At 42.0% G+C, this 23516-nt stretch overlaps 1 protein-coding gene across 2 annotated transcripts in view; it reads left to right on the forward strand.

Moving 5' to 3' along the window:
* The window catches only part of LOC129711176 (mucin-16-like), a 42569-nt gene extending 24204 nt beyond the window's left edge, over positions 1–18365 (forward strand). For both annotated transcript variants that reach the window (XM_055658635.1, XM_055658636.1), the window contains 8 exons: positions 3084–3220; positions 3307–3374; positions 4784–4947; positions 5141–5328; positions 5551–5618; positions 12070–12227; positions 16221–16333; positions 17079–18365. In XM_055658635.1, the coding sequence (XP_055514610.1) occupies positions 3084–3220; positions 3307–3374; positions 4784–4947; positions 5141–5328; positions 5551–5618; positions 12070–12227; positions 16221–16333; positions 17079–17171 (989 nt within the window). In that variant the 3' untranslated portion in view covers positions 17172–18365. The remainder of the gene's footprint in view (positions 1–3083; positions 3221–3306; positions 3375–4783; positions 4948–5140; positions 5329–5550; positions 5619–12069; positions 12228–16220; positions 16334–17078) is intronic.
* The last annotated feature ends 5151 nt before the right edge of the window (positions 18366–23516 follow it).

A 23516-nucleotide genomic window follows, 5' to 3' on the forward strand; every position in this document is an offset into this window, starting at 1 on the left:
TTTTGTTGTTGTTATTTTTATCTGCTTAAGTGGCTTAATACCTATCTGTAGCAACGCAATGTACTTTTCTTTGTTGTCCACCTTATGGTCAGTGGTTGAGACATAGTTAAAATTTTACTATATATATTGTTCAATTTTACTCTTTAATTAGTATTATTATTTTTTAATTTCTATTTGCCTGCACATTCATATGTGTGTTGTATGCAGGAATTAATGCTCTTCCCATTTCCATGCATCATCTGAGCTAATCATCTAAAGGCTACATAAACAAAGATACATAGAAAATAGGTGAAGGAGTAGGTCATTCGGTACTTCAAGCCACCAATGCCATTCAATGTGATTATGGCTGATCATCCACAATCAATACCCTGTTCCTGCCTTCTCCCCATATCCCTTGATTTCGCTAGCCCTTGGAGCTCAATCCAACTCTCTTTTGAATGCATCCAGTGAGTCGGCCTCCACTGCCTTCTGAGGCAGAGAATTCCACAAATTCACAATTCTCTGGGTGAAAAAGTATTTCCTCATCCCCGTTCTAGGCCTATCTCTTATTCTTAGTTCTAGACTCCCCCAACACCGTAAACATGTTTCCTGCATCTTGCATGTCCAATCCCTTAATAATTTTCTATGTTTCTATAAGATCCCCTCTCATCCTAAATTATAGTGCTTACAAGCCCAGTCGTTTCATTCTTTCATCATACGACAGTCCCGCCATCCCAGGAATTAACCTCGTAAACCTACGCTGGACTCCCTCAATATCAAGGATGTCCTTCCTCAAATTAGGAGACCAAAACTGCACACAATATTCCAGGTATGGTCTCACCAAGGCCCTGTACAACTGCAGAAGGACCTCATTGCTCCTATACTCAAATCCTCTCATATGAAGGCTATCATGCCATTAGCTTTCTTCACTGCCTGCTGTACCTTCATGCTTACTTTCAGTGACTGATGTACAGGGGGCATCCAGGTCTTGTTGCACTTCCCCTTTTCCTATTTCAGATTCAGATAATAATCTGCCTTCTTGTTCTTGCCACCAAAGAAGATAACCTTACATTTATCCACATTATACTGCATCTGCCTGCTCACCTAATCTATCCAAGTCGCCCTGCATCCTCATAGCATCCTCTTCACAACTCACACTGCTACTCAGCTTTGTGCCAACTGCAAATTTGCTAATGTTACTTAATTCTATCTATATCATTGACATGTACTGTTAATAGCTGCGGGTCCCAGCACTGAGTCTTGTGCCACCCCACCAGTCACTACCTGCCATTCTGAAAGGGAACCATTAATTCCTACTCTGTTTCCTGTCAGCCAACCAATATTCGATCCATGTCAATACCATACCCCCAATACCATTTGCTCTAATTTTGCCCACTGATCTCCTGTGTTGAACCTTGTCAAAGGCTTTCTGAAAGTCCAGATATACTCCATCCACTGGCTCTCCCTTATCCATTTTACATGTTACATCCTCAAAAAAATTCCAGAAGATTAGTCAAGCAAGATTTCCCCTTCATAAATCCATGCTGACTTGGACTGATCCTGTTACTGCTATCCAAATACTATCACTTCTTTAATAATTGACTCCAGCATCTTCCCCACCACCGATGTCAGGCTAACTGATCTATAATTCCCTGCTTTCTCTCTCCTTCCATTCTTAAAAAGTGAGATAACATTAGCTACCCTCCAATCCACAGGAACTGATCCTGAATCTGTAGATCATTGGAACTGAACCAGAATCTATAGACCTCTAGAAATGAGTCCACAATTTCTAGTGCCACCTCCTCGAGTATCCTGGGATGCAGACCATCAGGCCCTGGGGATTTATCAGCCTTCAGTCCCATCAATCTACCCAACACCATTTCCTGACTAATGTGAATTTCCTTCAGTTCCTCTGTCACCCTGGATCCTCTGTCCCCTGGTACAGCTGGGAGATTGTTTGTGTCTTCCTTAGTGAAGACAGAACCAAAGTACCTGTTTAACTTGTCTGCCATTTCCATGTTCCCCATAATAAATTCACCTTTTTCTGTCTTCAAGGGACTCACATTTGTCTTAACTAATTTTTTCCTCTTCTTCCTCCATAACCTGGAGCACATGTTGTTTGCCACCCTCCTGTGGTGATCCACTAGTCTGGTTTGCTCGACTGTGAATTGAATGTATTTTTCACCTATAGCATACGACATCTATATTCAGCTCTTTAATGGGTTATAAATAGCATTAATGTATTTTAGGCATATTTTTTAAATTATGAAATAGCAACTTTAAAAAGGAATTTAGGAAGGAGGAAACCAAAGCAGGAAGTGGAATTTGAAAAAGTAATATGTGTAAAAATAACCAAAAGAAAAAGATAGGCAGCCAATAAAGTCAAAGGACAGAACAAAGTTAAAGAGGCAACATTCAATTCTGCTTAGGTTGCTTACAACCCAACAATGGGAACATTGAATTCTTCAATATTCGGTAACAGCCCCCCTTTTCCCCCCCTCTCTTTCATGTGCCCCCCCCCACCCACTATCCCACCGCCTATATTCCTGCCTCTGGCTTTACATTTCACTCCTCTACTTATCTGACACCCCTTTGTCTCCTTTGCACCTCTAGCTTTTGGCCATCCATCTGTCAATCACTTGCCCCTGCCCCTTCACCTGTATACACCCATCAATTGCCAGGCTTTGTTCTGTCCCCACCTCTTTTCCAGCTATCTTCCCCCCCACCCCTCCCCACAATCAGTTTGAAGAAGGATTTCAACCTGAAACATTGCCTGTCCATGTCTTCCAGGGACGTTGCCTGACCCACTGAGAGGTGCTTAAAAGGATTTTAGATAGGCACATGGATTTACAGTGTATGGAGAGATAGATCACGTGCTGCTGGCAGATTAGTTTATCTTGGCGTCATGTTCGACACAGATATTGTGCACCAGAGAGCCTGTGCTGTACTGTTCCATGTTCTAATTGGGGAATTAGTAATTTATTTCCCAGCATCTTTCCCAATGTTTGTGCAAGTTGCAATGATAAAGCAAAGCCTATGTTAAAAAGCAAATGAAACAGGTTACCAGTAAAACAGCATTGCTTATTTCATGTTTTTCATCCTAGCTACATCTCAACAACCAGGTCAGAAATCTCTGTGCTTTGATGTGTCTGTTATCATCACCAACCTACCATTCAGTTCAGTTCTACTTGACCCAACCTCGCCGTTGTATCAGTCGGCTTCAGCCCTGGTCATTTATCAGGTACCCCTAAATACAATTAAATAATCTTTATTAAAATAATTTAACTAATGTGATAATAATTATTAACAAGTCTATATTTCTTTCAGCTCAATGCCATCTTCCGTGACAGCAAAATAAGTGCTCAATTTTCAGAATGTACAAACATCCTCTTAAGGTAAGAATCCTTTATTAGCTTTTATAGATTTGCTTACAAATTGGGGACTTTGTAGACTTCTATTCATCTATACTATGAGTGCCTGATTTAGCACTAATACATAATGGTGCCTTAGTATCAATATGATTGACAACAGGTTTAAATTATTCATCGGATTAGAATGACTATCTATTTAGTATTGCTCTCGTTTCTCCATGTTATGATTCATTCCATGGAATTCTTTGCCACAGAAGGCTGTGGAGGTCAAGTCAATTAATATTTTTAAGGCAGAGATAGATAGTTGTTTGATTAGTATGGTTGTCAGGGTTATTGGGAGAAGGTAGGAGAATGGGGTTAGAAGGGAGAGATAAATCAGCCATGATTGAATGGTGGAGTAGACATGTTAGGCCGTGTGGCCTAATTCTGTTCCTATTATTTATGATTCCACCTTATCAGGCAGGAATCTCATTATAAAATAAATATCCCAGAAGGTTTTGCTTTGTGCTTTGGAGGGAAGATTATTTGCCTTGAAATTTACCACTGATTAATGCGATGGACATGCTTCACGAAGCTGTTCTTCACCAGAATTGATTTCCGAGACAGAGCACAGTCTTCTCAAAGTACTACACAGAGCATTTAACATTGTTGTTTGGGGATAGATTATGAGGCAATTATTTTGATAAAGGAGATGTAATTTCCTCTAAAATTTGATGATAAAATATTGATCAATAGACATAAAAATAGTTAAATTATTGAGACAACACATGTTAGTGATGATATGGTAAATACCACAGGATAGGTTTCACCTAGGTTTTAGCATCTCAGAGATATCACCCCCTTCCTGGTCCTCCTTGCTGCTCTATAGGCCTCTTTTGTCTCCTTCTCCATTGTGATGAAAGGTCTAGGATACAGAGCAAGAGGCCTTTTGGTCCACAATGCCAAGATAAACGAATCTCCTCTACTCGCACATGATCCATAACCCTCCATTCCCTGCAATTCGTGTGTCTATCTAAAACCTCTTAAACACCATTGCCTCCACCACCAGCCCTGGCAGCACATTCCTGGCCTACACCATTCTGAGTCTTCAACCTGAAAAACTGACTCTGCTTCTCTCTGTGCTGATACAGTTGGGTGTTTCCAGCATTTTCTATTTTCGTTTTAGATTCCCAGCATCTTTTTGTTTTGTTTTAAATGGGACAGCAAGCTGAATTATACAAATATGATATATAATTGTGTCACATAATCTGTGGAATTAAACACCTGTCCTTCACAGCATAGAGCATTCAGCCTGTGAAAAGGCCAGAAACAAATATTCCTCTGACGCAAGTCTGAATTAAGTTAGCTAAAGATATGCAATTTAGTGAATAATGTTCTCTCGAAACTAAGAGTTTTATTTAGAAATAACATTTCAATTAATTTATATTTGGCAGCGTGACAAACGAGGGCTTTGTGAAAGCACTTGCCGACTGCTTTTTCAAGAATTATTCTCAGCAGATTGACAATGTTATTGTGGAGCAGGGATTCAGAGACGGAACAAATAAAACATCCAGCACTGCAACTTATGAATTTAACACCAATAATGTTCAGATAACTGGTATGTAACTTATTTTATTCAAATGTTATATGCATTTCAATGTCCATACATATCAGCGTGAATTATATTTGGATTTCATTCTCATTATGTGCCATTCTATCCTGATACAGATATATAGATATAGATTTTACACTTGACTGTAATCGTTTCTGATTTAACTTTGGAGGAATATTAAAAACATGTCTTATTTTAGGCTGCGAGGAAGCAAAATCTACCATCACAGCTGCTGCACCAGGACAGCCTCCAACAATAGCTTCAGCACGCCAAATGGACCTCGCCTTTCAAATTAACTTCACAATAGTAAACGTCAACTTTACAGACCAACTCCAAATTTTAAAATCTTCTGAATATATAAACCTAACAACCAATATCATAGCAAGGGTAATGATTTCTGCTTATATTAATTGTTGGACATTAAAATATTTAAAAGTTGATGACTAAATCTTGGACTTGATTTATTTAATTTTGAAATAATTTTAATGTAACGCAAATGTAATACATTTATTTGGTTCTGCTTCATTCATTTTCAGGCCAATTAATTTAAATTATTATTTTGCTTTTTTACAAAGGATTAGACTTACATTTACCATCATTCTTTTACAGCTTCAAGATCTTTTTACAAACAGTGATCTAAGCGAATGCTATAAATTTTGCAATGTTTCGAATTTAAGGTAAGGAAAAGTTATGTATTTCGTAAAAACATCTAGAAATCTATCAATATAAATAAATAACCAATTGTTAAACATTAAATATTATTTATGTCAATTTTAATAGTAAGATTAAACGAGTACTTACCAGTGCGAAGTTTGATCTGTATTTTATGAGGAGTTACGATGAGGGATTACGTGAAGAACCCACCCAGCGCGCAGGCGCGGCATACTTCCAAGCAGCGGTGTGGAATCACAGATAGACACAAATTGAAGTAAAGATAGTAAAGACCAATGAGACATCAGTCCGAGTTTGATCTATACAATGAGGGTGGGAGCGGAGGGCACGTAATCCCTCATCGTAACTCCTCATAAAATACAGATCAAACTTCGCACTGGTAAGTACTCGTTTAATCTTACTATTTTACTTTGGAGTCACGTGAGTGACTACGTGAAGACTTCAAAGGTCTGTGATTTCAAACCGTGTAACAGTTATATCACTCACTGCCGAAAGATCATCGAGGGAGGAAGTGGTATCTAAAGACCAACAAGTTTGTTAGTTTTAAAAAACAAATGTTTATTAACACAACAAAAAATAGCTCCCCTGGGCTTTTAAATTATAAATTTGCGGTTTCTAAAATTCTTTCCGCAAAGACGTCCTTTTCCATCAGCGGTTTCCTGTAGAATTTTTGGAATGTCGATTCCCTTGACCATCCCGCTGCTCTGAGGATGTGGTCTAGGGGAACCTGCATCCTATCCGCCGCTGAGGTGGACGCTGCCCTGGTTGAATGGGATTTAAAAACATCTGTGTTAATCCCTGCCATGTTAAGGACCTGTTTCAACCATCTGGATATTGTCTGGCTGGTAACCCGTCCAAAAGGCTTTTTATGGCTGACCCATAAGGCTTTTTCTCTCCCTCTAAGAGTTTGGGTAGTGTCTAAATAATGATGAAGGTGGGTCACCACACACAGCCTAGGTTCTGGAGGGTATGCCCGGAAGATCAACGGGGAGTTGGATGTACCTGGTCTGCTCTGTTTTACCAACCCCGGCATGGTGAAAGTAATGGTATCTGGGGTGGTCAGCATGTGGTCCAGACTTAACTGATGCAGCGACTGAACCCTCTGAGCAGAGACAAGCGCCATGAGCATAAGGGTCTTGTAAGTGGACTGTTCCAGGCTCAGGGATCCCACCGGAGGCCAACCTCGAAGGTGTGTCAATACTACACTAACATCCCACACTTGGGTGTATCTAGGTGTAGGGGGTTTGGTGTTATAAATCCCTTTAAGGAGTTTGATAACCAGAGGGTGGGATCCAACACTATGCTGTCCTATGGGCATGAGGTATGCGGACAGGGCGCTCCGAGCTGTATTGATGGCACTGTAGCTCATCTTTAGTTCATGGTGCAGGTGGGCCAGGAACTCCAGCACATCCGAGATCGAAGCCGTCTTGTAGGATGTCCCTGCTTCCAGACAGTACTGTTCCCATTTCCTGATGTAGGTCAGGTACTGTTTCTTGGTGGAAACTCGCAGGGATGCCGACATGGTGGTGATTGTTCTCTCTGATAACCCCAATCCCCGATAAGGTCTGTTCAGAATCTGGAAACCAGGAGGTTCAATTTTTGGTGGCATGGATGACTAATGCCAGTACCGGGTGAGTCAATAATTGGGGGTGGTTGTGAAGGACCATAGGTGTCTCTACCACCATGTCATGGAACATTGGGAACCATGGTTGGGTAGGCCAGTCGGGCACGACCAGAATGCCGGAGGCTGAGTCTGCCTGAATTTTCTGGAGTACCCGACTGATGAGGCAGAAGGGAGGGAAAGCATAGAAAAAGAAATTTCCCCAATCCAGCGTGAAGGCATCTACCGCTGCTGCCTCTGGTCTGGTTCCCAAGCCACATACATGGGTAGTTGGTGATTTAGTCTAGACGCAAACAAATCTATATCTGGCGTACCATATTGCTTGACAATTCTAGCAAATAGTTTTGGGTCCAACATCCATTCGATGTTGTCATTGAATTTTCGTGACCTGGTGTCCGCCACTAAATTTAGCTTGCCTGGTAAATAGGCAGCTGATAGCCAAATATGTCTCTCGACACACCATTGCCAGATTATAGTAGTTAATTTGTCGCATGATACTGATTTTATGCCACCCATGTGCTGGATATAAGATACCGCCGTAGTGTTGTCAATCATAATCCTAACATGCACATGCCGCATATCAGATGTATATGCTTTTAGCCCATAAAAGGCGGCGAGCATTTCCAAGAAGTTAATGCCCAGTGATTGTAGTAGCGATGCCTCTGAGTTAGTCCATCTGCCACCTGTGCTGTCTATGGAGTTAGTAGCTCCCCAGCCTAAAGCACTGGCATCCGTTGTAATGGTTATGTTAGGATTGGTGACGGCGATAGGACTGTGACTGTGCTGTGCAAATATTATCGACCCACCACTGAAGTTCTGATTTGGCTTCAGTGGGTAACTCCATTTTGCGGTCATAATGCCCTCTATTAAGACGTAGTGCATGAGTCCTTGCCCTTTGCAAATTTTGATAATGCAAGGGCCCATGTTGGGCAGCCGGGAATGCTGCTACTATAGAGCCAATAACTCTGGCTACGTGCCGTATCCTTGGTTGCGGTGTAGCAATTAAATTGTTACAAGCTTCGATGAGTGAAACTTTTTTGTCTCTGGGCAGAGTGACAGTCATATGGATAGTGTCAATAGTGAAGCCTAGGTAATCCATGTTAGTAGTAGGCTCCAATATTGATTTATCTGGGTGTAGGATGAATCCCAAAGTTTCAAGGAGTTGTTTAGTGGCTAAAACTCCTGCGACAGCTAGTTCCCTTGTTCTCCCTAATATGAGAACATCGTCCAGATAGGCCACGGCTAAATGTTTTTGTTCTCTCAATTTTTTCATGGCCACTTTGAGAATTTTTGTAAATAATCTGGGAGCTGTCGTTAAACCATTGGGCAAGGCTCTGTACTGCCACAGCTGGCCCATCCAGATAAATTTCAGATATTTGTAATAATCCTTATGAATGGGTACTAAATAGTAAGCATCCTTGATATCTATGCTTGCCATGTAGTATCCCTTGGAGATCAGTTGTCTGGCAGTGACAAATGTCTCCATTTTGAAATGTTGATACTCAACAGACTGATTGAGTGACGTCAAATCAATAATAATGCGACACCCACCATCTTTCTTGGATTTAAGAAAAATATTTGATACAAATTCGTGCGGCTCGTGTGTGGTCATTTCTATGATGCCTTTAGCCACGAGCCTATCTAGTTCAGCTTGTCCTTCTACCTTCTCAAATGCTGAGGGAAGGAATACCCTTTGGGGCATGTGCTGAACTGGAGGTTCTAAGCCTGGTTTGAATTCAATTTTGTATCCACTGATACTGTTGAGTATAAACTTATTGTTAGTTAAGGAGCACCAAACATGCTTGAAGAACCTCAAACGTCCTCCTGTTAATACAGCACCTGTTGTCTGTGTATGTTGGCAGGAACCAGACCCACCTACCTCCATGTTTATTTGTGGGGCCGTTTTCGGTAGGTTTGGCCCAAGGTTGTCCGTGTTGGTGCTGCGGTGGGGCGGCGCATCTTCCCACGGCTCCGCCCTGGGCCCCGCTCTAAAAAAGAGCTCTGGGGGTAGTGGGAGGCGGTCACCAGGCTTTCACCAGCTCGGTACCTGCTGGTGGATGCCGAGGCGTGCTGCCAACTGGGTGTCTTCACCCTGCTCGGTCCTGGCCCTGCCCTCATGAGGCCTACTGGTTTGGCCGCCTCTTCCAACTCCTTCAGTTTTTTGGCCAAATCTGCACCAAATAGCAGCGCCTCTCGTTCGGGCGCTGGAGCTTTGCAGAGGCCTGCATATTTCGGATTGAGGGCAGGCCTAATGTTGTCCTGCCGTAGGCTATTGAGCTCATAAGTGGTGCTGCACATCAATGCGAGTGCATCCTGCTGGGGTATGGTTAGCTCTTCGTTCCCGACGGACCGAGCAAAGACGGTGATGGCTGCTGAGTGGAGTTTCAGGACCCGCTGCATCTTTACTTCCTGAGCCCTGATCTGCTGCCCCAGCTGGTTCCATATCTGCCCGTTGACCGTTTTGACCCGCAGCGCCTCGCAATTCTCTGGCGCTGTGTACGTATCAAGGGCCTGCTGGACGACCTTGTCCTGCAGCGGCTTGTTGGACAGCCTATTAATGCTGGCCGCCATTCTGGGTGGTAATACCATCCCAGTCGTTGGGGGCGCTGCGTACCGGCCCACTACACCCAGTAGCTCTTCTTCTAGCACGCCCGGCATACTGATGTTGTCCTCCGCCTGCCCTTGGGATAGGCCAGCCCAGTCCTGGCCTCCCTTACTGCCCTCGAACATAGAGGGTACAGAAGGGTGTGGTGAGGAGGAGGCCAAAGCCCGTCCTCCTGGGAGATGCCTAGCCTGCATCTCCTCATCGATCATTTGTTCTAGGAGCTGCCTCATGCAGCTGATGCGGGCGTCTCCCCGTTTCGGTGGTGGAGAGCGTTCCCGTTCCTCCGACGAATCGGAGGACACCGGCCGGTCGGTTTTGTGAGTAGCCTTCCTCCCTGTGCGGGGCGTCGATATCTGCAGCACAGGGGGCGGCTCGGTGTCGGGTGAGCGGGAGCGTTGAAATGGCTCCTCCGCTACGAGTGGCTGCCGCCCAGCTATGGACCCCTCCTCGGGTGGAGTTGGGCAGGCAGTCCTTCTGGCTGGTCGCTTTCGAGAGGCCATAATTCTCCCTGAGCGACTCTGTAACACAAAAAAGGCACTTACCTGAGGTCTTGTCTTTATGCTGCAGCTGGAGAGCCTGGCTCCAGCTGCTGCCGCTGTTGCACTGCTGACGTAATGCCGCGCCTGCGCGCTGGGTGGGTTCTTCACGTAGTCACTCACGTGACTCCGAAGTAAAATTATTCTTAGCTGTCACTGAATGCTATAAACTATAAAACTGGCCTTGCAAGATTTTTACACGAAGCAAAACCTAGTGTCAATGGTTGGCAGAATGAGTTATGTACATTACCGAAGGCAACTCCCTTGAAAAGCTGAAGAAACAAGAGTATAGATTTTAGAATCAGGAGTAAAAAGAAAACAGCTGGAGGAACTCGGCCCAAATGTCCACCGTATGTTCCCTCCACAGACGCTGCCTGATCCACTGAGTTCCTCCTGGGACCTATTCACTGCTGAGGTCTCACTTTGACATCACAGATGCCAGCAGGATGCAGAGAGTTAGTTTCATTAAAACCCTCCCCTCTCCCCACTACAGATAATTGCAGACAGGCAGTAAGTTCATACAGTCAGTCTGGATGGTGGGGTGAAATCGGGTCCAATTTTTCCCTTAGTTTCACATAAATTAATTGCAGAAATGTTATTAATTAGTATTCAGAAATTTCATTTGATTCTAAGTGGAAACATTTTATTAGAATTGGATTTCCTTGTAGACTTCCTCTGGGGCTTTCCCTGGTAAGTTCTATTCTGACCGCAGCTCACTCAATAAACCGTTTAATGTGTTTGGGTTGGCATGTCGTAATTTGTCCCCTTTCGAGGAACTACAACCCACAGATCCAGCCAGATATGCATTTAGAGCTCATGGCCATCAATGAATTTCTAGGCCTTATTATCTGTGCTTCTATTCCGACTGATAAAGCATCAACAGATACACTGAGGTTGAATGGGAGGTGCCAGTCACAGCATTTAATTCATATAGTAAGCATATTGGTAGTACGTCATGAAAGAGTGAATGTGTAGGAAAGAACTGCAGATGCTGGTTTAAATCGAAGGTAGACACAAAATGCTGGAGTAACTCAGCGGGACAGGCAGCATCTCTAGAAAGAAGGAATGGGTGACATTTCGGGTCGAGACCCTTCTTCAGACTGATGTCAGGGGAGTGGGCAGGACAGAGATAGAATGTAGTCAGAGACAGTAAGACTGCTGGGGGAACTGGGAAGGAGGAGGGGATGGACAGAGAGGGAAGGCAAGGGCTATTTGAAGTTAGAGAAGTCAATGTTTATATCGCTGGGGTGAAAGCTACCGAAACGAAATATGAGGTGCTGAGGTGAAGACCTTTTATGAAAGAGTGAATGTTGAGGGAGAAATTAAAAAATGACATTGTTTAAAATAATCTCCAAAAATAAATGTAATTCAAAGCATAAGATTCTGGTGGTTAAAGTTAATTTTCTGGAGAGGTTAAGATTGATTGTCATTAAAATATACTTATATGATGGGTATATTCTAAGATCTTCTCCCAACTTAAATATGTATCTCAATAATCAATCTTTAGGCAGAAATCATTTTTGTATAGTTTTTGGATGTGCTCCTTTCTATATATTTAGCTACGTGTATGATTACTGTAAGTTACTATTGAATTAATACGAATGAAGAGCAATAATATTTCTCCTGTGAAATATGACATAGTTAAGAATTAAACTCATGTTTTACTCTGTGTTAAATTGTTATCTCCTCAACAGCTCAGGATCAGTGAAAGTTTCCACTTCTTGCTATTTTGACCCTTTTAAACAAAATACAGTACTCACTTCAGAATTAATTGAATCAAATTTTGATATTGGAACAAATGGATCAACGCAGCTTGGTGAATTTCAACTAAGATCTGGCAGTGTAATTGTGGGTATGTATCATTGCTATTTCTCTTCATATATTCACTTATTCTATGTTGGCATGCCTATTCTGTCCTCAAAGACACAAGATATTACAGATGCTGAAATCTTGTGCAAAAAAACAAAGTGGTGGAGGAACGCAGCAAGTCAGGCAGCATTTGTGGAGGGAATGGACAGATGGCATTTTGTCTATTCTGCAATTGTTAAAATAGGGCAGAACCTAACAAAAATAGATGGCAAGCAGCTACTTTCAGGTGAAATGCCATCCCATAAATAAGTCTTTTAAAGAGCGATAATGAGAGTTCGGAGTCAACATGTTGTCATGAAACGTAAGGATGGCGAGATTAGAGCATCCTGGATGACACAAGATGCTGAAGGATTGATGAAGAATCAAAAGAAAGCATTTGACAAGAATAAACAACTGGAAATGGTAGTCGTGTGTGGGATAAAGGGAGAGAAGGAAGGTATTTAAAAAGTAAATTAGGAGGGCAAAAAGAGGCCTTGAATTATGATAGGCAGGCAAAATTAAAGAGAAACCCAAGGCATTCTACAAATATTTTATATGGAAGGGAATAACCAGGGAAAGAGTAGATTCCCTTAGGAATCAAAGGGATAATCTGTGTGTAGAGCCATGGACACAGGCGATAACCTAAATGATTAGTAAAGGGCCTGTCCCATTTACGTGTTCTTGGCACGAAAATTACACGACCTCGTGGTCGCGTTGAGCCGCGACGGTCCAGCGAAGGTCCAGACCGCACAGCCGTCTGGAGCGCGTTACATCAGTACCAGGGAAACTAATGGGAAAAAATCAAATGTGCAGAATTTATATTCACTTGGAAATGCAAAGGTTGATTAATGATAGTCAGCATGGCCCTCTATAAAGGAAACCCTACCTCACACATCTGTTTGAATGCTTGGAAACGGTAACTTAGCACTTTGATGAGGGGAGTGTGGTAAATGTTGTCTACAATACATGGACTTTAGTAAGGCCTTTGACAAGGTCTTGCATTGTAGCTGGTCCAGAAGGTTACAGCCCATGGGATCCAGAACAGGCTGGCAAATCAGATCCAAAAATGGCTTGGTTACAGGAGGCAGAGGGTGGTGATGAAGGATTGCTTTTCTGTTTGGAGGTCTAAGACCACTAGTATAATGCAAGATTAGTGCTTGGATCCTTGATGTGTGTGAAGTACATTAATGACTTGGGTACAACGTGTGGTAAATATGTCTGCATACGATACAAAAACTGGTGTTGGAGATAACAAGGAAGTTGATTTAAAGCTACATCATCAGCTGGAAACTTGGGTAGAGCAATAATAGAATTTCTTCAGTGCAAATGCAACGTGAAGTATTTTTATACACAGTAGATGGTAGTGTCAAGGGTGTATTGATGAACACTGGATTAATTGGGTATAAATCGATAGACCCCCTGAAAGTGGCAGGTCAAGTGGATAGTGTGGAATTCTTGTCTACATTGGATGCTAGCCTTCATTGGCCATGGAATAGAATAAAAGACTGGAATATCATGTTACAGCCTTATAAAACATAAGCTTGGCCATACCTAGACTTTTATGTGCAGTTTGGAGAGAATGCAGAATGTTGTCTGGTTTGAAGGATGTTATTTACAGGGAAAGATTGGATAGGCTGACTTTTTCCTGAAAGAAAGAGACCATGGTAAATAGGATGAGATACAATAAGCAGCATAGACTAGCAATGTTTTGAGATTTTAAAAATCAAGTCTGCAATTTATTCCATCAGATAAAGCATAAAAAGAAGTTTAATTTGACACCTAATTCACTTTCATATCTTCAGTATTAAAAACGTTATGGCCATTTTCATACTCTGAAATTAGCATCTTGTTCCCTATTGCTTTTCCATTGACTTAACTCAAAAAGCTGTGATCGAGGACAGTCAAAAGCCCATAACTTTCTTAAAAATTAAGAGAACTGAATGAACTGAACAAATGTTTAGTTATTACAGATTGAAGCATTCTGAAACAACTGTGAAACAATTTACTTGGATGACCTGAAATTAAAGCATATAATTAGTTACCTAATTATAGCTAATTACAAAATTCAATTATTAGATCTAAACATCTATCCATTTCTTAAGAAAAGGTTAACATTTTTAAATAGCCTGTGTCCAAATAACATTCACACAAGAATTCACAATATAACATGATTTTTAAATCTCATCGTCATGAATTTATAGGCCAAATGGAAGGAATTTAGTGTTTAATTCTCGTAAATTAATGGCCATTTAAATCATCTTGCGAGTGAGATTTTGTGGAATGCAATCGTTTGGAATGTTGCGGTTGCAGTGAATTTAAACCCCATATCGGCAGGAAAAACACTGCCGATTCGTATGGTGCCTTAATCACATTTTTGCCGATTAAATTTTGATTAAAGTAATGCTAAGAAGCAAGTTTATATGTAAAATACACGACTTACCTTATGTTTTGTCCCCTACGTGAGATCCATCCCAATGTCGGCGTTGACGGCGTTAGAAGTAGATTTTTATTTTACTGCAGCGATTAAATTGTCCAGCGAGTTTATTTTTTTTCCGAGAACGGAAGTCGGAACGATTTGCCGGCATCAGTTAGTAGCCCGAGAAAATATATCTCGGACAGGCCCGCTCCCCCCCCCCCCCCCCCCCCCCCCCCCCCCCCCCGCCAAAATCGCGCATACGGCCAGTGACAGAACTGCACCGCCGCTGAAGGTAAGTTTTGTAACATACCTACATAGACATGGTGAGCCGAAGGGCTTACTTTTCTACAGTGCAAATCCATGATTCTATGGTTTATAGTGCTAACTCCCAAGATATCACATGGGACGGAAATTGAATTTGCATAGATTTTGAAAGCTGTTTCTTAGATACTTTTGGACAACATGAATAACTCCAGATCCATTATTCTCCTCTCAGAAGTAATTTTTCTAATTTCTCTGTTTTAAAGTTCCCAGTAAACTTGAAAGCCCTGTCCCACTGTACGAGTTCATTCAAGTGTTCTCCCGCGTTTACCCTGATTCGAACTCGGAGATTTACGGTAATGGCCGCATGTAGGTACTCGGGGCTCTCGTGGGCATTTTTCAACATGTTGAAAAATCTTCACGAGTCTTCCTGAGCTTACCGCGTTTCCCGAGTACCTGCAGTTATCGTTACGAGCCGCTAAGAGACGTCCCCGAGTTCCGACTTACCCGCTACGTACATTCTACGTGCTTCCACGAGTTTGATTTGTTTTTAAACTCCGGAGAGCTCTTGAATGAACTCGTACAGTGGGACAGGGCTTTTACAGGCGCTCAGGGGAAGTCCTCAGGGCTGTGCATAATTGGTGTAGGAAGGGCTTTCGCATTGTTATGTTTAACGATACCAACCCAGATTCTATCAAATCCGCCCATGCGTGCAAAAACAACCTCCTTTACATTATTACGATTGCTTAATCAGTGTTTCGTAATAAACCCAGCTCAGCCAATCTCTTGATATTTCTCAAGTTAAAGATCAAGTTTACTTTGACACACATGAGTTTGACAAGGCACTGATACAAGGACAAATTTTGCTTGGGGCAGTATCACAGGCATGTAGACTCAGACACAGCAAAGCAAATTATACATAAATTAAACATACCATTCTAAAAGAAATAAAACCGTACAAAAAAAAAATTAGTACAAAAACAAAATTAAAAAAGAAAAAAAGCAGTGCAAGAAGTGGGTCGTAGCGTTCTGTTGTCATGGTAAGTTAGGGCTGTGTAGGTAGGTTCAAGAACATGATAGTTGTAGGATAATAGCTTTTTCTAACATGGTTCAGACTCACACTGGTTTGGGATTACAATGCATTAAACCTGATATTGTTAACATCAATTTCCAATCAGCCCTTGCCCTCACTCCATTATTGTGCACAACGTTTCTTCAAAAAAGTGGGATATATTTGGTAGATAATTAAACCTAGTAAGCCGTAATTGAAATATTACTTGTTTTGTATAATTATATTGCGATGTATTCATTTATTTCCAGCCAGCAAATCACTTGGACCTTTGAATGGAAGTGAATTGCCATATTGGGCCATCATAGTTATAGTATTGGCCATTCTGTTGGCTTTGTTTCTCCTTTTCATTTTGGGCTCTTTGGTAAGTAGATTCAGTTCTTGTAATGATATATAGCCATATCTAAAGCACTGTTACATTAAGCGGCCCAGGTTAACATGTGCTGCAAGTTGCTCACTAATTACTATAGATCTTTGATAAAATTAAGTAAAATGGACAATTTTATACAGTTACCCAGTAATTGTCAGAATCATCTGATTGAAATGTCTGTTCAAAACAATTATAACCAATTTCAGAATTACATTTAACCACTGGATACAGGTGAGGGACGTTTGATTGGCACATGCATATTTATCACAACAAATTTTGTCTAACATTGGTCACTTACTCCACCCATCTGCCAATCACCTCCCTCCCTCCCTCCCTCACCTGCATCCACCTATCACTTGCCAGGCTTTGTTCCTCCTTACCCGCCTCTCTTTTCCACCTTTTTCTCCCCACTTACTGCAATCAGTCTAAAAATGGGTTCCAACTCGTAACATCACCTCCATATTATCCAGAGATGCTGCCTGATCTGCTGAGTTATTTCAGCAATTGTGGTTTGCTCAAGATTGCAGCATCTGCAGTTCCACGTAGCTTTGATTAATCTCTCATAATGGAAAAAGCATAGGATTCATATTAACCTGTTCAAAATGATCAATCACATAATTTAGATTTCCTTATCTTTACACCTTGTTTCCATGAATAAATAGCCTACATCTTGAAAACTCACATTGCTTACATATTCTCCAACTTCAAGCCTAACACTCTTCAAACATTTTTCTTCCAGATTGCATTGTGCGTTAAGAAGAAGTTTAATGGCTTCTACGACATGTTACAAAATCCTTTTGGAATCTACTATTCTCATCTGGATGGAAAGTAGTAGTTCTGGCACTTGAAAGTTAATCTTTCGAATATGATCATGTTATATTTAAGAATGTATGTAATAAACGTTTGTTGCAACAAATATGCAAACAGAGATGTTTTATATATTTATGAGTAAATCACCTTGAACAGCAACCTATTGTATGTCAAAGATTGTATTCTTCCTTGATTGTTTCTGAGAATCTAATGCCTGTCTCTTGTGCATATACATCCACTTCTTTCCTGAAAAAAAAATAGAAACAATTTTAGAACTTTTTTTTCTAAGAGTATCAAATATAAATGATCTACTGTTGTTTAATTTGATTAGCCAAGGGATGCTATTTATGTATCCACTCGGTCTACTGATTTGATTACACATAAGTAAGGAGAATATTTAATACATTTCTTGTAGTTATAAAGGTAATAAAGTTTGTATGTTGAAATGAACCTGTCTACAAAAGTAATGTTTGTAATTAGAAAATGGTTTAAATTTCATCTCCTATTTCCACTTTACACCAGCTTCACAGAAGTATTAGTGTCACTGCTGACCCAGGTCAGTCGATTACACTTTGTCTCTTGCTCATTACCTTCACCTCAGGCTTGGTCTCACCACCACCAATAACCTAGCTACCAGCCAAAGGAATTCATCAGGTTCCATCTGGCTAGTGCCCCCAATTCATCTATTTTATATCAAGGAGGCTCAATGCTGAATCAACCTCACCCCTCACACAGCTTATGGACTCTTCATCAATTCGATGATCAGTTTGGGTATTGAATTCTGTATCACAATGTGCCCATACAAAGGAGCAGGCACATTAAACATGTATTTGTTGACAACATTCTAATGAAAAAGGCATCCACTTTTTAAAATCTTCAAATAATCTGCACTTCATTTCCTCATATATCTGCATTTTAATGTAAAGATTATGTCTGTGACTCCATTGTTGCAATATATATTTATAACAAATTGGAGGGATGATTCTGAAGTTTACTGTTGCCCTTGGAGAAGTACTCAAAATAAATACACCAAAAAAAATGGGCATAATGTTTTAAATTACAGAATCAGCCCTCAGAAAATCAAAAGTGTGTTAGTTTGGAAAATCTAATAGAAGAAATAATTTTACATAGCTGCTATGTATCATAGTTTTATAATTATTAATTTAATATACCGTTTTACTTTATAATGTGAACATGGTGCGATTTCTTAACCCAATAAACGACATCTATGTTTTAATGGTTGAGTAGATCATAGTTTTTTTTATATGTTAGCACAAAATGATTTGGTTCAAAGATTATTTTCGATGTTGTGAAAGTAATAATTATTGTCTTGTATAAAGACATTCCAGCTGTTTGCATTCACATTATAAATGGAATATTGAGGGTTAAAAAATGCAATGTAGCAGGATCATTAGGATATAACCCAGTAAAATGAAAAATACATTTACAATACTTAAACACACAAAACTTATACTTTAATTCATACATTAGCAAATAATATTAGTTAAGACACACATATCACATTGAATGGAAAATAGCTCCTGAGCCTTCTGCAGAAGTGAGGCATCAAGGTATGCAAAACACAGTGTAAATACTAAAAATAAAAAGCAGCAGAAACTCTGCAGGTCAGGCAGCACCTGTGGAGGGAATGAACAGATGATGTTTCAGGTTGAGTCTCTTCCTCAAGCTAATTATAGTAGGGAGAAAGCTGAAAAGGGGAGGTTGGGGTGGGGCAAAGCCTGGCAAGTGATGGGTAGATATGGGGGAGGGAGGGGTGATTGGCAGATGGGTGGAGTAAGTAACAAAAGGATGTCTGATTTAAAAAAAAAGAGGAAAAGTGCAATGTAAAACTGGAGGGAGTGATAAGGGAGAGAGGGGAAAGAGAAAATAAAAGGAAAATATGGGCCTCAGAGAAGGAAGGTGAATGTACAAATGATCAAGGTGACTGGGGTGGTAGGAGATGGTTGGAGAAATGTGTAAACACACGTTTTATCTCTCCAATCCATTCTTCAAGACTGCTTATTACATTTCTCCATGGCATTGTTAATGATCCAGCCACAAAATGGGAACCCATAGGAAAGAAGGTCCCTGTGTTTTTAAGAGGGCAAGAGTCACTCTCTTGGAGAGTTTGGTGCAGGGTCTGTAAGTGAATGGTACATGGTGTGTGGAGCCCAGGGGGGGATCTGAGTAAAGTTTAACAATCTAGGACTGCATTGAGCATGAGACTCACGCATTTCGCCAAATTCTCACGCTGTTCACAAATTTCTCACGCTCTGACAACATTGTCTATGGGGTGGCTTGCAAGTAACACTGAATGGCAGGAGACTATGACCACCAAGGCCACTTTATCAAAGAGAGGTGAGGGAATGCTGTGTGCTCTATTTCACAGAGATATGGCTCTTCCCCAGCTCCCCAGATTCAGCCCTCCAGCTCAACACAGGCACTGGGAAAAGGTAGAGGCAAAGGCATCTGCTTCATGGTAGAGCTCAGACTTAGTGGTCCTGTCCAACTCCTGCTCTCTGCACCTGGAACAACTGGCAGTGAAGTGCCGTCTCTTCTACTTCCCGAGGAAATTCACCTCCATCATGGTGACTGGTCTACATCCCACTCCAGGCAGGATTGCAGTTTGTCTAGCACTGGAGGCGCTGGACGCCATATTCACCAAACACCAGGTTGTACCCCAATACTTTTCCTATCTTCGCTGGGAACTTCAACAAGGCTAGCTTGAAGAAATCATTTCCGAACTGCCAACAGCATGTGTCCTGCTGCACCACAGGATCAAACACGTCCGCTCATTATTATTCCACCATCAAAGATGCCTATAGCTCCGTCCCTCATCTTACTTTGAGAAATCCGACTACCTGACTGTGCTCCTTCTTCATGCATATAGGCAATGACTGAAGAGCGCAGCTCCAGCAGTGAGACAATACAGAGTTGGACATAGGTGGAAGAGGAAAGGCTCTGGGATTTCTTGGAGTCGGTAGACTGTGCAAGGTTAAAGGACTTGGCTAAGGATCTGAACGAATATGCCACCATTGTTACCAACATCATAAGGAAATGCTTGGAGGAGAGTGTTCCCATGAATACCATTATGTATTCCCCAACCAGAATCTTCGGATGAACCAGGAGGTCCTCAGAAGATTGCGATATCAAATATTGGGCTTTCAAGACCGATACTGCAAGTTCATAAGAAGTTCAGGTACAACCTCAATCAGGTTTAAAAAAAAAAAGGCCAAAAGGGATTTCTGCTCTAAATTGGAAGATGATACAGACATTCGGCAGCTGTGGCAGGGCTTACATACCATCAATTCCTACTAAACAAAACTAATTTGCCTACCGCCACAATAGATCAACTGTGGAAGTAATCTCGCTGGCACTCAACTCTGCACTGGACCACTTTGACAATAAATACACATGTGGCAGGCTGTTGTTCATGGACTGTAGCTCGACCTTCAGCACCATCATCCCCTTCCAATTTGTTACCAACCTCAGGGAACTTGGTCTCTGTGCAACTGGATCCTGAACTTCCTCATCAACAGAACACAATCAGTACAAATTGGCAACGACACTTCCTCCTCGATAACCATCAGCACAGGGGGCACAACAATTCCCCTGCTTTATTCACTCTATACCCATGACTGTGTAGCCAGACCCACTTCCAACTCCATCTTTAAATTTGCGATGACACCACCATTGTTGAACAAATTATGGATAATGATGAGTCAAAGTATCAGAGGGAGATCGATTGTGTGATTGTACGGTGCCGTAACAACAATCTTACTCTTAACATCAGTTTAGGAGCTGACTGGTGGCTTTAGAAGAGGAAGGCTGAGGATCCACAAACCTGTCTTCATCAACGAGTTGGTAGTGGAGATATTCAACAACTTCAAGTTCCTAGGTCAGCATATCTCTGAAGATCTGTCATGGACCCAGCACATTGATACAATCATAAAGAAAAGTTAGTTAGTTAGAAGATTGAGTTAGTTAGTTAGTTAAGATTGAGGAGATTGTGTATTTTGACATCACATTTATTCTTCTCATACAAGTGAGGAATTCAGAGCCCAAAGGTTTATAGAACTGTTAACTTAAAGGTGTCCGTCAAACATTCTGGAAAATATTTAAAATATCTCACCATACGTAGCGATGTTACAAAACTTACCTTCAGCGGCGCTGCAGTTCTGCCACTGGCCGTGTGCGCTGTTGGAGGCAGCGCCTCGGAGGGGGGGGGGGGGGGGGGGGGATTAAAATCAAATGCCCTCAAACTGTGACGGATCGCAAGAACGGGACAAAACAAAGGGTGAGTGAGTTTGGAGGCAGATTTCCTCAGGTGATTTGGGCCCGATACGAGCTGCTGAAGAGAGATGATTTAAATGTTGGAGGGAGGGGTCTATCCAGGGGGGGGGGGAGGAGGATCAGTTTTGTCCAGGGGAGGGGATGGGGGGGAGGAGGATTTCTTCCATCTGGTATATAAATTAATGACAGTGAGATTTAAAAAGTCATGTTGTTATATGTGAAGGGGGGAATGGGATTAGTTTGTTAATTGAGGGGGGAGGTGATCCCGAGTTTAAGAGGAGGACTCGGAGAGGCGAGTAGAGGGGGGGACGGGAACTCGTGGACGAGGAGAGGGAGGGGGAACATTTTTCATCATGTTGAGACATTTCCACGAGTCAAATTTACTCTTGGAAGAAAAAAAAAATTTTGAAACTTTTAAACTTTGTTGGAGGGATGGCGATATCTATTAGGAAAATAGGAAAACTGTGAAACCAGAGCTTTAAGGGAGGGAGGAGGAGAGGAGGAGAGGGGAGGAGGGGGGGGGAGAGAGGGGGAGATGGGGAGAAGAGAGGGGGGGAGAGATGAGAGGGGGGAGGGGGGGGGGGGAGGAGGGGGGGGGAGGGAGGGGAGGGGGAGGGGGAGGGGGAGAGGGGGAGGGAGGGGGGGAGGGGGTGGGGAGGGGGAGAGAGAGGGAGGAGAGGGAGGGGGGGGAGGGAGAGGGAGGGGGGGGAGGAGAGGGGGGGGGGGAGGCCCGGGAGAGGCGGGTAGGAGGGTGAGGGATGAAGGGCAGGGAGTGAGGGGGGGGGGGGAGGAATGGAGAGGAGAGGGGAGGAGGGGAGGAGGGAGGGGGAGAGAGGGAGGGAGAGAGGGAGAGAGGGAGGGGGGAGGGGGGGAGAGAGAGAGGGAGGGAGGGGGGGAGGGGGGGGGGGGGAGAGAGAGGAAGAGAGAGGGATAGGAGAGGGAGGGGGGGGAGAGGGAGAGCGAGAGTGGATTTTTAACTTCAACCCAAACCCAAACAACCATTTGCAGGCAGTGCTTTTTTACCTCTAACCATATTTTCATTTTCAAACCAAATTAAGGGTACTCACAGTGCTGTAGACATTTGTCAGTGTCATTCAAAGCTCTGATTGAGGCACGCCACTTGCAGAGACTGATTGAGGCACACCACTTACAGAGATTGATTGAGGCACACCACTTCCTGGTTTTATAGTCCCTCCCCCTCCCTCCAACAGGGGCAGCAGAGAGAATGGGGAATGTTGTAAAAACATTAATATCTCTGTCAATTTTCATCGACGGGTAAAATCCTCGGCACACATGTGGCGGAGGGGGGCTCTGAGCGAGGTGGCCAAAAATGACGGCCGTAGGTGGCGGCGTACTCTCAGAAACCGCAGCACAGAAAGCCAAAACCAGTCAAGAACAGAGTTTTAGTAATATAGATGTAATACTTTAAATTCTATTAAAGTGTGTCTGCCATTTTAACAAACAGTAATGTATATGTTGTAGGCTTTCATCCCATATATCCTTCGTTATGGATTGTGCCAATTCATTTTCCCATGCTTGTCTGTCGGTTCCGTCGACAGGATATTATAAATGTAGGATATTCATTTATATGTGTTAGGATGTTTATTCAAACATTCATCGAGGATTTCTGAGTCCTTAGTTCTATACACTTGTGTATGTGATTTTATATAATCTCTAAGTTGCAAGTATCTAAAACAATTATTTTGATGTAGTCCATAATTCTGTTGTAGCTCCTGGAATGAAAGAAGGATACCCTTTCGATAAAGGAGTCCCACTTTTGTAATTCCATAGTTTTTCCATTTTGCAAATCCTTTATCTAACACGGACGGTTTAAATGAGGGGTTATTTAAGTTAGGGAGAAGAAGTGATAAATTATCCAATTTTAAAGTCTGTTTTAATTGTTTCCAGGTTTGCATACCACTATGTATTATCGGTTTTCCACTATGTTTTTTTAATCAATTTTGTAGGTGTTAACAAAATCGCACCTTTTTCATAGGCAGTCCTTTTTTTCCATATTTAACCAACCTGGTTGTTGATCCATATCCTCCAACCAGAAGTTCATATTTTTGATATT

The sequence above is a fragment of the Leucoraja erinacea genome, chromosome 29, assembly GCF_028641065.1.
Source record: "Leucoraja erinacea ecotype New England chromosome 29, Leri_hhj_1, whole genome shotgun sequence".
Lineage (NCBI taxonomy): Eukaryota > Metazoa > Chordata > Chondrichthyes > Rajiformes > Rajidae > Leucoraja > Leucoraja erinaceus.